Source organism: Cryptotermes secundus, unplaced genomic scaffold (assembly GCF_002891405.2).
Source record: "Cryptotermes secundus unplaced genomic scaffold, Csec_1.0 scaffold1964, whole genome shotgun sequence".
Taxonomy (NCBI): domain Eukaryota; kingdom Metazoa; phylum Arthropoda; class Insecta; order Blattodea; family Kalotermitidae; genus Cryptotermes; species Cryptotermes secundus.
Genome location: NW_019731612.1, coordinates 222,208 through 239,740, shown reverse-complemented (window position 1 = coordinate 239,740; position 17,533 = coordinate 222,208). Strand labels below are relative to the sequence as shown.

Sequence of the window (17,533 nt, the reverse complement as noted above, 5' to 3'; positions counted from 1 at the left end):
GCTACATATTACATTTACACACTTGAAAAATCAAAAGACATAAATTCATCTACAGAATAAAAGGAATGTTTCAGCAAAAAAGATTTTAATTCTTTTTTAAATGAGTTAAAATTTTCCCTTTGTTTTATTTGATTGGGGACCTTATTATACAAACTAATTCCCATATTTATCACACTCCTCTTAAAAAGAGCTGTATTACAGTGCTATACATGAAAATTTAATTTTTTCGTGTGTTATAATTATGAATGTCTGAATTTATTGCCATAAAAGCCTGGTATTTTTTGATCAAGCATGTCACCTCCAATATATACAGAGAAGGCAATGTTAAAACATTGTAATCTTTAAAAATTTGTCTACATGATGTGCGACTACTAATACCACTAATCACTCAAAGAACCCGCTTTTGCAATTTAAATATGCTTTTACTTTTCCCATCCCCACCGCACAATAAGATACCATTTCTCATACATGACTCAAAATTCGAAAAATAAATAATTTTTATCATATATGGACTCATTATTTCTTTTAATATTTTCACCATATAAATTACTTTGCATAGCTTTGCTTTTAGAAATTGAGCATGAGCGCACCATTTTAGGGTTTCTGTCATGTGAAATCCAAGAAATCTCAATTCTGACTGATATACAATTTCTGTATTATTAAAAACTATTTGTGGTCTTAACGGATCTCTCCGCTGTTTTGAATGAAATGACATTGCAAAAGCCTACTGAGTTGAGCCCAGTTGATAGAGCTAATCCCTAATCCATCTGCAGGAGTTAAGACAAACATTGAAAACATTAAAAAGAATCCACACACATGAGGCCTAGCACCTATGTCCCTGCACTCTTTCATGGTTATTGTTGTTAAAATCAGATTACTATCAGAACAGAATTGACTGGCAGGTTTAAACCGGAATATTCCAATTAATATGAGAGAATGTTAGGTGAACTGACTGTTGGGCCACTGTGTTCATTAGAGGTAACGTAGCCTTGTTTTAGCCAGATCAGTGATATGGGACTTGAGGTTTTTACAGTGGTGACTATAAAATTACTGTCTTCTGTGATGTAGCAGCATATAGTTCAATAACCTGTTTGTTAATATTTTGGACAAACTCCCCCACAGACATGAAGCCTGCCTGTTCCGCTGAGATATTGGTTCCTATTTACAAGACTATATGATATATCCTGAAGGACATTAATCTTCAATCAATGTTAGGTTTTCTTCTTTTAAAATACATTACAAAGGGATATAGAATAAAGAATACTGTACTTTTTATGTAAGCTGGTCAAGTGTATAATAATGGACTGAGTGGTAAGATGTTCTGGATCTTGAATGTGTGTATGAGTAAATGATGTGGCTTCACTAAGTACTGCTTAATGTTGTGATCTGATATATTAACCTGCCAACAGCCCAACCAGGCATTGCAGACTGAAGGCCTGTTATTTACTGCAATGAACCACAGACAGTACAAATGAGCAGTGTAAGATTTTCAGTGCTCTCTATTCAAAACTTCATAAACTTTAAGATAGATATTACTATTTAGTCTGTGTTTATATATAACAGTACTATTATGATTATGCCTGTTTCTGACCCTCACATGTACCATGACCTGTATATTTCTGTTGGACAAAGTTAAGTTGAAATAACAAATTTTCACCCTTTTGCCATTTTCAACTCACACACTTAAATTCCGGAATATCATAATATCCTGTATTTTTGTTCACAATTAAAAACACACAAGCAATTAAATTGTGCTTCAAGTAAACAAAGTTACCAGTATGGATGGTGTATTCTGTACCACAGTATATCAGAAGTGTTTCTTATGTGTAAAATATTAAAAAAAAAAACAATGAAAAATATTTTGTAGCTACAAAATAATTATATGTAAAATCTTCAGAATTAAATACACAACATATTTGTTTGGGGCCACATGAAGTTACTATATCAGAAATTAATACTGCCAGGTTTATGACTTAGTGATAGACACAAAGGTGAGACAATAGCAGGTCCAGATTAAGACTTTGTGGGGCTCTAAAATATGTTGTGGATGGGGACTCTGTAAGTAAAAATAAACTGTAAAATGAATGAATAACAAAATTAAACACTTTTATTTTAGTTATTATATGAACAAACTTTTTAATGGCAGAAGTTAATGTAATAAGAAAAGTAACAAAATACTGTTTCAATGAAATACTTTGTTTTGATAAATGGAACTGTACTTAAATTGCCAAGAAATGATAACATATATATGGATATGTGTGGGTAACACTGAAATGCATATTTGTGTATGCAGAAGTGCACAAGAACGTTAAAGCCATCGGTGCTTTGCAAAAACCACACACACATGCAGCAGAACTGAAAGCAAGGAGCAATGCCACCTCCAAATTTGTTTTCAGTTGTTGCAGGTGTTCCTGTGTGCGTGTATGTGTGTCTTCCACCATTCCAATTAGGTAAGATGGGATCAGCCACTTACATCTTCCAAGTTTTACATGAGAATGTTGTGCTTGTCTCATAGGTGGTATTTTTTCTTCATTATTTTGGAGCCTCTCAGATTGTGAGGCCCCAAGCTCTTGCTTATTTAGCTTATGCATAAATCTGGTCCTGGATGATGATAATGATGGTGGTGGTGCATAACTAATTTGACTAGTACTTGAGACACTCAATACAATATCAAGAATTTCCCATGAACCTGAGACTACAGTACACCTTCCTTTTAGCTTCTGTATTTTCTAAAGGAAAATTGGCTTGTCACTTGGTCATTCCACGTGTTTGTCCCACTGCAATAACTTTCAAACTAACTGAAGGATTTATATGAAACTGGGTAGCAGCACAGTGTTACTTAAGCACACGGGATCTTTATATTCACTAATTTCCCTTGTGAACCTAGGAGGTTGGAAATTACTCTAGTGAGACTGGTGTACTTGTAGGATCATAAAGTTTTGTTTCTAGAATATTCTGTACATATTTCATAGCCCATGAACATTTCATTCTACATTTTCTGTCCACTCACATTTTGCCCACTTTCTCAAGGCCACAAATATAGGTCTATTTTATTTTATGCCCAATTATCGTTTCTAGATAGAGTCCACTCAGCCTCTAACAGAAATGAGTACCAGGAATCTTGCTGGGTGTAAAGGGCAGCTGGCTCATAAAGTTGACAACCTCACCACCATCTATGAGCCAACTGTCTGGAAAATATGGGAGCCTTGATGTCTCACAACCCTACGGGCCTATTACAGGGGCAGCTTTGCCTTTCTATTTTTTACCTTTACAAATTTTCTGTTCATTGTTCCTGCTTGACACAGATTTAATTTGTATTTTTGAGATGACAAAGTGATAACACCTTACAGTACCAACAGGAAAAACTTATTGAATGCTGCAAATAAAATGATCAGAGAGAGAGAAAGAAGTTCTGATAATTCAGATAATTCAGCATGCAGATTGTCACACAAAAGTGAGGCATCCCACAAAGAAGTGTTATGTAATTAACCAAAGGCAAATTGAAAGATTCTTTATAATTTCAGTAAACTCCCTCAATACCTGGCCTCTGTGGGAAACGGATTGTGTCAGTTATATGACTTTAGCCCGAAATTAACAGCCGTGGGGATTTGTTGGACTGACCGCACAACACCCTCTATCAGCAAAAGTTGGCACTAAACTCTGCCATCAAGCAGCGGTTGCTCAGTAGGTATAGTTCGCTTGCGGACTAAAATCATGGAGTTTGCTTTGCTTGTATATGACTTTATCGGTTGTGTGTGATTAGATCTTACAGACATGCAGTAGAGTACAGTCTAGTAGACAAGCTTATTTGGTATTAAACATACAGTAAAAGAAAGATGAAGTGCACTGCAAATTGGTGGGTGAAATATTTTAGATATAGCGTAGCATGAGCAAAAACTCAACTGGCCTCACCGTAAGGATGCGAGGGAGAATGACAGGCAGCGCAGCTACTGATGGCTGTGAGAACAGTAATACAGACATGAGCCTAAGGGCAGTCAACTACAAAATTAAACTTCATGCATGGTGAATGAAGAGAAAGACAATGAATGAACCAATCATATTCTATTGCACCAAAAAGTGTTTTAACATTAACTCATTGGCCAATGTACCTTTATGCATTTGGTAATGATAAGTAAGTTAAATATGTATCTCTGTTGCCAAATGAGAGGTTGCATTCTAATTGAAATGTTAGGTTCCTACACTCTTGCTAAGGGAAGGGGGGTCAGTTGAAGTTGAAGCTGATGTGACTCATAGTGGACGTAAAACGTATTGATTAAAAGTACTATTGAACAGACCACCAGAACAAAAACATGTAGTCAAAACATTGTTCACACAAGTAAACAACTTGAAGTGGATTAGATGACCATTTGACTGGAGAAAATGAAAAATGGATGAAATTTCCACAGATGTAACTTCTGGGAACTGACATTTTGTGTAGTAGTAGAAGACTTTTGAAATATGTGTGCAGTTTCTTAATGTTAATTTATTTTTGTGTTTTCAGTTTTCTGGTGAAAAATGTGTAATATAATTTTTGAAGCAGCAGAAGAATGAATTTTCTGAGATGAACCATGGTGATTTAGACTGCTTGTTATGGGACTGAATTCATATTCTTGTTGTCTTTTGAAACTAGATTGCTGGAGATGCTAATAGTGAAAAGAATTCAAATCTTTACTAATACAGCTAAACTGATCTACTAAGTGTCATGTCTGTTTCATTTACATTTAATTATTTTGATCATATATTAATAGGAAGGCCACAGTGCATCCTAATAGAAACATTTCTGTCATGCCCATGACTAATGATATAAATGAATCCAGTTTTGTCCATTCAATAAGGGAGTAACTATAAATTTTCTCTGCAAATCTGAATGTTACAGTGTAGTTTTTTATTCTGCAATGAGGTAATGTTTGAGAAACAACAATAAGAAATATTTATAAATGGTAACATGTAACTAAGCTGTGCCAGTAATAAGTGCTAAAGATCTTATAAAGTGAATTAACTTCTAAATTCTTATTGGGTGAGGAGGTAGTATTGTTGTTATGCACAGCTATTGTATATGAATTATAACTGAAATGTTGAGTAATTACAGAAAAAGAAAGCTGACTGAGGAAGAGCAAAATCTCTTATAATTTTTATTATTACTACATTCATTCCTTTTTTCCATCTGGTTTGAGCTAGCAAATAATTGATGTGTACCAGCAAAACTGTCAAGGGTCAAAAGTCATGCAGCTGGTGGCACAGAGTATGTGTAAACTTTGGGGCTAATTGTTACTGTGGGAGTAGCAGTGAACATGTTTCTAGGGGGGGGAAGCACTGACTGCATTAACTGATCATGCATATTTCATGTGTTTCATGATTTTCTTTTCATAGTACATAAAAGTTAATATTGTTGGTCCATAAGTCCAGCCCACAATGTATTTAAATGTATCCCAGGCATTCTACAGCAAGATAAATTTTACAATCAGTCTGTCCTTAGGATAATCTTGTGATGCTACCTGCAGATTGTATTTTATGTAGCAACATATGTGTAAAAAGTGCAATTATAGAAAAATGTAACAAGTGGTAGGTCCGAATATCCCATAGGTCTGTATGTTAATTTTTAGAAGAAATTTTTATTGAAACACAATTTGAATAATACAGAGTTTTACCTGAAAGGTGTTTGGAAAACAGTATGTATAAAATCTTTCAACATCATCTTTCAGAGGCAAATACGTTCCAGTTTGACACCCGGTGCCATCTCCTGAACCCTGTTTGCTGTCCGGTAGCCATGACAAATACTGACAACTTGATGTTAATAACAGCATTTATATTGAAAAAGATACAAATTATATGTTATATAGTTAAATTAACAGATTTATCTGAGAAGCATTTCACTTGCACCAAGTGTACACTTACAAAGGAAGNTTTTTTGTTTTTTTTTTTTTTTTTTTTTTTTTTTTTTTTTTTTTTTTTTTTTTTTTGCCTGGACAGCATTAAACTCTAAATGGGATTGGCCCACGCTGCTTCTAACTTAATGTCCTACATCAGTTTGATAATTCTTAGGCTTGTGTATATAATGCTCTTGGTTGTTCACTCATGTCAATGAAACCCCACTGTAACATAGTGTGAAGTTATATTTATTCCCCATACACATGGATGTAAGTAATCGTTCCTTAAATCTAATTTGATGACTGATAATAGAGTTACAGTATTACAATAAATAGTGGATAAATCTGTGTAGTGATTGGTCCCTCTTTATTGCAACTATTAGACCCAACAGTATAAACAGTGTAGAAGTAAGCATTCCTGCAAAGCATGAATGCCTTGTCTATACTAAACATCTGTTATGTCAATAAAGAGCTCATGTATTGTGTTACATTATGTAACTCCATCTGTTCACCTCATCTCCCACAAACGTCCTTACTTTGTGTTAAGAAAATGCACTGTAATTTGTTTTTGCCCACTATCCACCATTTAGGTATAATTTATTTTCCTTACAGAAAACGAAAGAGATGATATTCATGTCCTTATGTCATTGTAGCTTGAGTCTAATGTACAAGTTTGGTTTATGGGATTTAGCTGCATTATATTTCAAACTTGCATAAAACTTCTGCTGTGGTTACCAGTTTCAAGGTGAATGACACAGAAGAAGAAAATTAGCCAATATATTGTCAAAGTCAAAATCTTGCAGTAGGAGTAAAAGCAGAAATGTCAAGTTATGTGGAGTCCGGTGTTAACCACAGTGTGTGGTTAACACCGGACCACACAAACCAGGGGCATATGGAAGTCATAACTGAAAAGTAGGCTACGAACGTGAGGGGCAAGCTGCCGAGGAAAACACGCTGGACAGACATACATTTATGAAAATGGACAACACCCCGTGTGAGGTGAAATAATATGCACCAAACTAACGTGGGTATAATACAAACTTTAAAGGATTTTATCTGGTTTTAACTTAAAAAGAGGACTACAGCATGTGATTTTAACATGAACCAAGTCAGTGTAGCAGTTTGAACGTAGTTTAATAAAATATTTGTAACATATCAAGACACCTGAAGATGGCCGTTTGGGGCCGAAACATATAGTGTCAATGTGTATAATGTTAAACTAAAATTAAGTGGTGAATGGAAGAGTGTTGCAATACGACGGACGATAAATAATGGACGTTAAGACTGCTGTATATTTTTGCTCATTAATATCAGGATAAGGGTCTAAAATCACCCATGATATTTCTTACACATTGTAACAATTATCAGTATTTTGGGAGAGACTGTCTCATCACTTAACTTTCTTGAGGTCAGTTCTCTTTTCTCTTGTCACTTAACAGCAATGGCACTGCAGTCACCCTCCTTTCAGTTCTCTGCACTATACTAAATGGCAATTGAGTCACTGTCTAACTAGCTGACTAACTCACGGACTCAATCACAGCTCTGCACTTTACTGACCTGAACTGTGCTCTTACTGTTATAGAAATGGCACCCTTTGGGAAATTTGCAGTGAGCCATGCACTGATATCACTAACTTCTTCTCTGCTCTTGCAAGAATCTGGCAACTACTGTTGTAGGCATGTTACCCTGCAGGAAGCTTGTAGTGAGTCATTGGGCAACCTTGGCCTCTGGCATCAGCTGAATAGCTTCTTTGACAAACCAGATGTCATGGGAGGCAGTATGATCCCTGCCATACCAAGCACCCATGAAAATGTTCTATTTACTGGTAAATTTCAGGACATTTCTTGTGGTGGGTTGGAACTAAGTCCACTTAGTACACCAGCCGCTACGTGGCTTGCTGTACCAGCCCCAGGTGATAGATGATGATGATGAGGGTAAAGCATATAATGGAATGAGAATTGGCAGGGGAGACTGAAGTAGTCAGAGAAAGACTTTGTCCACCACAAATCCCACATGACCTGACCTGGGGTTGAACCTGGGTCACAGCGGTTGGGAGTTGCGACTAACCTCCTGAACTATGGCATGGCCTTACCAGTATATATATATATATATTAATTTTATTAGATGTACTTAATGTAGAGCATAAATGTAAAGACTTCTTGCGAATCTCAAATATTACTTGTTGATTGTTCAGGAATGATCTGTTAAACACAAAATAGACGTTACATAAATGTTTGCATAAATTTAATGAAACATTTGTGCAGTACAGAAAACTTTCACATAAAATGCAAAAAATCTAAAATATAAACTACACAGAGGCTTCACATAAGTTATTAATATTCAAATAGATCCACACATATACATCAGTTGTGCTATTTATTCAGACCTTTGAATAGATAATGAAATATACCGTTAGACTTGTCAGTTCTGTCACACAGATCAGAACTGGGTATGTAAGGGTTAATTTTCTTTTCTTAAAAGGGAGAGTGGAGAGGTGTATTGTGTAATGGAATGAACAGAAATTTCATTGTTCTCTTTTATTATCTTTCCACAATCTTGCATTTCATGATATTTTTGGTATGTGTGGTTCTATATGTAAGAAGAGAAATATTCATAAGATCTTACTGACTTCTTACAGTGGTCTCTGTGATTAAATAATTAAGCACTACGCCATAAAGACATGGGGAGTGGAGGAATAGCTTCAACATTCTTGACCTCAACAGATGAAGAAGAATGGCCAGCTTCACCCCTGGGGAAAGAGCCCACCAGTACCCCTTTCATAGGAGACTGGGTGAGCCCTGGAGCCAGACTGGACACTGGAGAAGAGAGAAATCTGTTCCCTGCACTGGGAATCGAAGCCCATCTGTCCCAGCTCTCTATTAAAATATATGTGAATACTTATGTTAATATTCCTAACTTTTGGGCATATCTTTCTAAATTCTTTATTTATTTTGGGGAGATATTTTTTAATTTAAAGTACCAGCCCTATTTCACTAATAAGATCTGAATTTTGTCAGCAGATTTTCGTGCATATCACAAATAATTTAATAAAAGTAAATAAGTGGATAAGAAGTGTCAAGATTTGACTTGGCTCAACTTGGTCCATCACAATAGCACACAACACAAAGTGCGCCATACAACGGGACCAAGACATTAAAGGCACAAAAAACATGCTGTGAGAGACAAGCTTCTTCCTTTACTGAGAAGAAATTTCAAGACATGAACCACTGGTTCTAGTTTTAACAAAAAGTTGTTATAGCTTTACTTTTGACTATGTAAATTTGTTTTAATAACATAAATGTTCCAACCACTTTCTGTACTTAATGTACTGTAGTTACAAGGTATAATTTTTTATATTAATGACATTGTAATATTGGTTCCCTAAATGTTGATCAAGTCCTTCTGAAGATGGTCAATTCGACTGAAACATGTCAAGGAAAATTAAATAATGAAATACAGTTTTTATTAATCATACTGGAAGGTGCTGTGAATCATTTTATATTAAAAGTGCTAAGATATTAGTGATTCTATGAACTGAAATGTATACACACTTGTAGACAAGATCAGTGTAAACTGCGTCCTATAGAAACAGGGTTCATGAGGTTGTGTAATTTTTATTTTCATTTACATTACAAATTTAAAAACTAATTCCACCTTCAGTTAGCCTATTAACCTTCAATACAGTTTATGAGAATGAAAATAAATCACCTGTTTTCCATTGTTCTGACTTAACCTATTTGGGAATTTAACCTGACTGTTGTTTGTCCCCTATATCATCTTGTTTTTTGTGGCTTAACCCTTCAATGTCAAATATTTGCATTTGTTTATTAACTGCCAGCCTCTTCCTAGCTTCTGCCATCACCAATTGGTGATCAGTATCACAGTCTGCTCAACTGAGAGATCAGACATCAAGTACACTTGAATGTCGTCTCCTATCTAATGAAATACAGTCAACATAATTGTGTCCCTGGGGATTTAAATGTAAAATTTATGGTATGTAAAAGATGGAATATTTATGACTAAACCCAGGCTTCAATATGGCATATGTGGTGAAACAATCATCCTAGACAGCAAACGTCACCTTCTGGAAATAATGTAGTGACAAGAATATAATAATTATTGTCAAGTGTGATTTGAACAGCTGTGTTTGAGAATGGTGTTGAGGAGAATATTTCGACTGAAGAGAGATGAAGTGATGGGAGGTTGGAGAAAACTACATAATGAGGAGCTTCATAACTTGTACTCTTCTCCAAGTATAATTGGTAGGCACAATAGATCACTGTGGTCGCGGTGCAAGGACCAAGAAGGCTAACCCCTTATACATTCAAGTATAATTAGAATGATCAAGTCAAGGAGGATGAGGTGGGCAGGGCATGTAGACCGAATGGGGGAGAATAGAAGTGCATATAGGGTATTGGTGGGAAAGCCAGAAGGGAAAAGACCACTGGGAAGACCAAGGCATAGGTGGGTGGACAATATTAAAAAGGATCTCAGAGAGATAGGATTGGATGGTATGGATTGGATTGATCTGGCTCAGGATAGGGACAGGTAGAGTGCTCTTGTGAACACGGCAACGAACCTTCGGGTTCTATAAACTGCTGTGGAAATTCTTGAGTGGCTGCACAATTGGCGGCTTCTCAAGAAGTATAAGTAAAGGCACAATAGATCACTGTGGTCAAGGGCCAAGAAGGCTCAACCCTCATACATTCATTCAAGTATAAGTGACTTGAACAGCAGAATGCAATAAAATTTGAATAACGTACCTAGTATCTCTCCTCACGACCAAAACCATGTGCCGTACCGCCAGTGGAGATTAATTTCCGCGTCTGAGCTACCGCCATCGATCATAGTAACCAAGGAGTTAGTTATTTCCTACACGATGGCAGTAGCTGTTCGTCAGAGACTTCTACCTTGCGAGCGGGTATTAAATCGAATATCAGTAGATTATAATCTGAGACCCCTAGTCAGGTGGTCAGGTGGTACTGATGTGCTAATGGTGCTGATTACGTTATTACTTTTAAGTATAAATTGCAGTGCCTAGTAATGTAGATCGTGTAGATTTGATAAATGGGTATAAGTTGTAAAGAAGGGTGTTTGAAGGAGGATGTGAAATGTTATGATGACAGCTTTTGTCAATTTGTTTTTTAAGACAACAGTAAGCTCGTGAGACAAGGCAGGATTTTAAAGTGTTTCGTTTGAAGCACTTGTGTTTTAAGCAAGAGTTCTTTCCTTACAGATCGTACGAGTGGCGTAATAGTATAAATACATGTTCAAGTATACGTTATGTAGTAATGACATTTTCTCATTTATGGGTTGTATGTGTGATTTCAACTTCAATGCATTCCATGTTCCGTCCTAACCTGTAAATAGAAGGCCTGGTAAGTGGAATTTGGTCAAGCTTGAATACACATCCCGTATAGATTTTTAGTCACCGAAACAGTCTTATTCACATTTTACTCAGTTCTACCCACAGTAATTAACTTATTAAATTGTTTATGATGAAAGATGTGTACTTATAGCCGACCTGCCATGTTTCGGCCCATCACGTTCAGTACCAAATTTTACGTGTGAAAGGTGGAGGCCCACAGGGTTGTGAGACTTACGGAGGCTTACAGATGCCGCTCTTTACCCTCAGGTAAATTCCTGGTACACATTTCTGTTAGAGGCTGAGTCAACCTTAATCTTCCTGTCGCGTTTCTTAGTCTACCGTGTCACTTTCACGCGGCGGCTTGTCCCTCTTCGGGCGACGGCCAGTCCATTTCTTCGGCACCCATTCTGACCCTGGGTCCATTCGTTCATCTGGCGGCAGCGCTCCGCGGCAAGTTTTCGGTCCCTACGCCTTTTCTTCTTCAGTTCTCCAGCCGGCATTACTTCGGCGTCTTCTACGGGGACCTCTCCTTCTGCCGCCTCAGGTTTCCTGTCCATTGAGGTCGGCTTTTCCTTTTCTTGACGTGCCTCCATCTCTTGGCAGGCCATCGTATTTATTTCGGTTTTGGTTTCAGCCACCATCTCCTCATGGCTGACGACCACCTTTCTCGCAAGGCGGCCAGTTCTTCTTGCCATGCTTTCACATTGGCCTCTCTGTCAGTCTTCAATTTGGCCAGTGACTCCTTATGGCTGATCTCCACCCTGGTCCGGTTGATTCTAATTTCCTCGTGTCTGGCGACCGCCTTTGCCTAGTCAGCTTTCATTTTCTCTTGCATGGCCAGTAACCTGGCATCTGATTTTTCTTCATTGCTTTTCATTTCCTTCAGCAGGAGTTCCATCACCTGCTGTGTGTCCATTCTTCTTTGTCTTGCAAGATAACACTTTCTGCGCTCGTAAATTCAGCAATTATTTGTAAATCGAGAACTACACGTGAGTCTCGGATTTAGCAGATATTTATTGAACACTCACTCTTACACACTCAATCAAACTTTCAGAGATATAAATACATGGTTTAATGCTAATTTGCTTACCTTGAATTTTAATAAGACTCAATATGTCTAGTTTTGAGCTATGAATTATTATAATATCACTACTCAAATTAACTATGATCAGATAAATTCAACAAATGTGACTGAGACAAAATTTCTGGGATTAATTATTGATGATACTCTTTTGTGGAAACAGCATATTGATTATGTTATTAATAAAATTTCCGTTGCATGTTATACATTGAGAAATATAAACTATATTGTCCCTTTAGATACGTTAAAGCTAATTTATTTTGCTCATATACATTCTATCATAAGTTATGGTATAATTTTTTGGGGTGGCTCTTCTTATGTTAACAAAGTTTTTATATTGCAAAAGAAAGTTATTAGAATTGAAACGAATTCTAGACCAAGACAGTCATGTAGGGCTATTTTTAAGAATTTGGAAATAATGATGTTCTACTCTCAGTACATATATTCATTACTTTTATACACAGTTAATAATAAATATTTATCTAATTCTAACAGTGAGATTCACAAATATAAAACTAGAACCCTCAATAATTTATATTTACCTGCAGTTAACCTAACAAAATACAGTAAAGGTGTGTACATATCAGGTATTAAAGTTTTTAATCGTCTTCCTCAAACAATAAAAATGTTAACTACTGATGAGAGAAGTTTTAAATCTGCATTGAAGAAGTTTTTTTTTGTATATCATCAATCTTTGTATTCCATGAATGAATATTATTAGCATAATTCGTCAAAAGTGTGTAAATTCATTCATTCATTCATTTATTGTATATTCCATAAATCCATATACATAGATATAGAACCAGTCACATAGTTAATGTAGTACAATACAATTATAAATATATATGTACAGCTTATAATCATTATAATAGATAAAAAACATGTCTTAAATTTACAGTCTTACATCACTATTCATAAAATTATGCAATATTAAAATTGTTTATGCTATTATCCTTATTTCTAGGCAAATTTGTTACTAAAGAATTCATCACATGTATAAAAAGAGTTTTGCAATAAAAATGTTGTCAACTGAATTTTAAAATTTTTCAAGTCATTAGACATAGATTTGATTTTTGGTGGCAAATGATTAAAGATCTTTACCCCCATGTAACATATTCCTTTTTGGAATTGTGTGAGACTAGTTTGCAGATAATGCAGATCACAGATAGATCTGGTACTACAATTATGCGTTTGTGAGTTGAATGTGAATAATTCCTTATTTACTATAACAAACAGGGAAATCGACAATATATATTGAGCTTGTAGGGGGAGGATATCCAATTCTTGAAACAAACTATGACACGATGTTCTCTTTGTTGTATTTGTTATAATCCTAATTATCCTTTTCTGCATCTTAAACACTTTTATACTATGCGGGGAGTTACTCCAGAATATTAATCCATACATTACTATAGAATGTACATAGGAAAAATACATAATTTTTAATGTTTCCAGTGGTAAAAAGGATTTAACTGATCGGATTGCAAAACAGGATCTGTTTAACTTATCAATTACTGCATCAATATGACTTTCCCACGTTAAAAAATTTTCAATTTTTAATCCCAGAAACGATATATTAATAAATACTTGGAATTTGATTGTTTAAATAACTAACTTGAACGTTTAAGTTTTTACTGTTTTTAGTTCTAAACTGTAGAAAATAAGTTTTTTCATAATTTATTACTAGCTCATTTTTCCTAAACCATTCATTTATCATCTCAAATAATTTATTTATTATAATTTTAAATGTCGCAGGATTCTTATCAAAGATAAGGATACTTGTATCATCTGCAAATAATATTGGTTTGGATAGGTCAGTTATAATTTTTGGTAGGTCATTTACATATAGTAAAAAGAGCACTGGGCCTAATACAGAGCCCTGAGGCACTCCGCACTGTATTTCTTTCCATTCAGAACAACTTTTACTCCCATTTTCATACAGAATTACTCTCTGGTATATTCCTCTCAAATAGGATCTCATAAGTTTCTGAGGAGCTCCTTCAATTCCATAAAATTCCATTTTTGATAGCAATATATCATGATTTACTCGGTCAAAAGCTTTACTCAGATCACAAAAAATTCCACCCGCTATATATTTGTTGTTTAAAGCCCTGTAAATATTCTCTTTTAGATTATAAGTAGCTAATGTAGTTGAAGAGTTTTTCTTAAAGCCGAATTGCTCCTGCGTTAGCAGGTTACGTGTATTTAAGTGTAAACTCATTATTGTATATATAACTTTTTCAAAAATGTTAGAAAAGATTGGGAGTAAAGATATAGGTCTATAATTAGACATGTCGGTTTTATCCCCTTTTTTGTGTATGGGTATTATTTCAGAATATTTTAAATGAGCAGGGAATATTCCTGTAGACAGTGACTTATTAAATATGTAAGTTAATGGTGATGATATATATGGTGCACTTGCTTTTATTAATTTGGTAGTAATTCCATCATATCCACAAGCTGCTTTAACTTTTATAGATCTTATTATCTCCTCTATTTCATTGTTATTAGTTGCTTTTAATACCAATTTCTGAGATGGTTTTGGAAACGAAGTGTATAAAGAATCCATGAACTTCTTACCTGTTTCCACAGTATTATTTGTCCATTTCTTCGTAGAATTGCTTATATCTAAAAAAAAGTTATTAAACGATCTTACTATATTTTTGTAGTCCTGAGTGGTATTACCCTTTGTATTTAAACAAGTCACCTTAGTAGAAGCTTGGCTATTTCCAGTCATGTTTTTTATAATTTTCCAGGTTGTTCTTGTTTTATTATTGGAAGTTCTTATGACTTTGTTCAGATATAACTTTTTTGCTGTTGAGATAACTCTACTTAATATCTTGCAATACATTTCATAGTGTTCTTTTAATCTAGAATCATTATTGCTCTTAATTTTTATATAGAGCTCCCTTTTTTATTACATGATTTTATAATTTGTAATGTATTTAATTCAGTTAATATTGGTAATTTAAATAAAATTGTATTAATTCAAGTTTTATAGTAAGTTGTTTTTAAATTATGTTTATTAATTAAAATCTTATTAAATTTTTTACTTTATATTATTATTTATGTTACATAATTATGTAATTGATTCTGATTATGTGACGCATGTAATTTTGTATATGTATCTTGATATATCTATTTTCAAAAGGACCATTTCCACATCCTAGGTTTGTTACCTGTATGGATATATGGAAAATAAAGGAAAATGAATGAATGAATGAAGTACAATTAGTATCACTTCAACTGACTTGGCGAATGCTAAACTTCAACTGTCTTGGTGAATGCCTTCAACCCATTATATCAGGGTTTTTTGAACTGCTTAGAGAACACCATCTTCAACCATCCGGTTTCACATGTCCTATGCTCGTTACTGTGAAAGTGCATTATTCCCGCTGGTTCAACAACCTGTTGCTTAGGAAATGCATTATTTCCCGTTGTTACATAATGCTTCTAACAGTTCGTTGTAACCTTGGAGACTCACTGTTAGAATTACACGTGACAATATTAACTGTTATATTTGTGTCTGTAGGGTTTGGTACATAATGGCAGAGCCTGAAGATGCTGACCGTCAGGGTCCTCAGGGCGAGTCGCAGGAGGCTGAGGATGTTGGTGAGCCCCACATAGCAACTTCTCTGGATTGTTCTTCACATTCAAGTCCATTGAAGAAGAGAGAAGAGGAAGAGAGAGGGAATGTCGACAGTGTGGCGGACAGAGCAGAAATAGAAGAATGGTTGGGTGAAATCTCTGTCAGAGACTCACCTGAGGATGAGAATTGCAAGGAACCTTGTTGCACAGACATTGATGCTTCACCCTCATTAAAAGCTGTTAAGAAAAAGGACATAGATGAGTGCATTTACCATCTGAAGTGGATAATGTGGCATGAGAGAAAAGCACCCATAGTGACGCAGAATGAAAATGGTCCCTGTCCCTTGATCGCCATATCGAACATTTTATTGCTAAGAGGGAAGATTATTCTTCCTACTGTGATGGAAATTATAACTGCCAAGCAGCTTATGGAATATATTGGGGATATGATTCTGCAGAATGTCCCTAAGGTAGGAGCTGCACACTGCGTACCTCTGTGAGGGTCTGTTGCAAGAAATAGTGAATGTTTGGTTCCATATGAATGGGGAATTTCTTAGAATCACTGGATTTTTGGATCTTGTCCATCATCCAGTATTTTAGAAATTAGAAAAAACAACGTTTCGGAAACTGGATCTGTTTCTGTCCTTGGGTGGGGGGAAGAAATCTGCTCTGTTCGGTCCCTTGGAAAGAGTGAATCTCAACCACTGGGGAATTTCTTACTTGTCAGAAGAAGTGCGAGTCATTGAAGAAAGACCCTGTGCCATGGAAGTAGTGAATTTGTAGAGGTGCTATGACTCGCATGTCAGAAACAGTTAGTTTTATGGAAGTAATATTTGTTCAGTGGTGCATGAGTATGAAGTACAGAGCTGTAGTTACTTGCAGGCTGTCTCTGTTACATGTGTATTGGTGTATAGTGTTCTGCTGATAGTGGAATGCATATAAGAAGTTGCAGTTATTTGCAGTGGTTGCTTGTCTTGTATTTTATCAGGTACTGGGTTTTGTAGTCAAAAATTAGAAAGTGTGTGATGAATGCGAATGACAAATTATGAAGGACTTCAGAGGAATTGGTTGACTCCTTCAAGATCATCATCATCATCACCATCAGTAATCTGTCAGATGACAGGTCCACAATCTCTCTTCCAAAACAATTCCTCCACTTAATGCGATCTAGAGCTTTCTCCTTCAAATGACAGTATCCTCTTCTGTCCCCAAGGTCGTCCAGCATCTTCTTACGTCTTCTTCCTCGTCTTCTTGTCACTTCTATCCGCCCCTCTATCTTTCCTTCAATAACTTCTTTTAGAAGGCAGTTTCTGCGTAAAACATGACCAATCCAATTAGCCTTCCGTTTTCTTATTTCGTGTAGGATATTCCTCTGCTCACTGACTCTAATTAACACTTCTTCATTTCTCACATAATCGGTCCAACTGATCTTCTCCATCCTTCTCCAACACCACATTTCAAAACTTTCCAGATGTTTCTGATCTACTGCCCTAAGTGTCAGTGTTTCAGCCCCATACAGAGCTATGCTCCAAATGTAGCATTTCACTAGTTTCTTCCTCAAATTTAAGTCCAATTTGCTGGTAAAAAGATTCTTCTTCTTGCTAAATGCAGCTTTTGCCATGGCAATCC

The 17,533-nt window shown here is 35.6% G+C and overlaps 1 protein-coding gene across 8 annotated transcripts in view; it reads left to right on the top strand.

The window, feature by feature from the left end:
* The first annotated feature begins 10,829 nt into the window (after positions 1-10,829).
* LOC111867324 (ubiquitin carboxyl-terminal hydrolase MINDY-2) overlaps positions 10,830-17,533 on the top strand; it is a 41,923-nt gene continuing 35,219 nt past the window's right edge. For 3 of the 8 annotated variants that reach the window (XM_023857074.2, XM_023857075.2, XM_033752636.1), the window contains exons 1-2: positions 10,834-11,245; positions 15,849-16,374. In XM_023857074.2, the coding sequence (XP_023712842.1) occupies positions 15,862-16,374 (513 nt within the window). In that variant the 5' untranslated portion in view covers positions 10,834-11,245; positions 15,849-15,861. Of the gene's footprint in view, positions 11,246-15,848; positions 16,375-17,533 lie in introns of all 8 variants that reach the window. The other 5 variants (XM_023857071.1, XM_023857070.2, XM_023857072.2 and 2 more) reach the window with 5 other exon arrangements.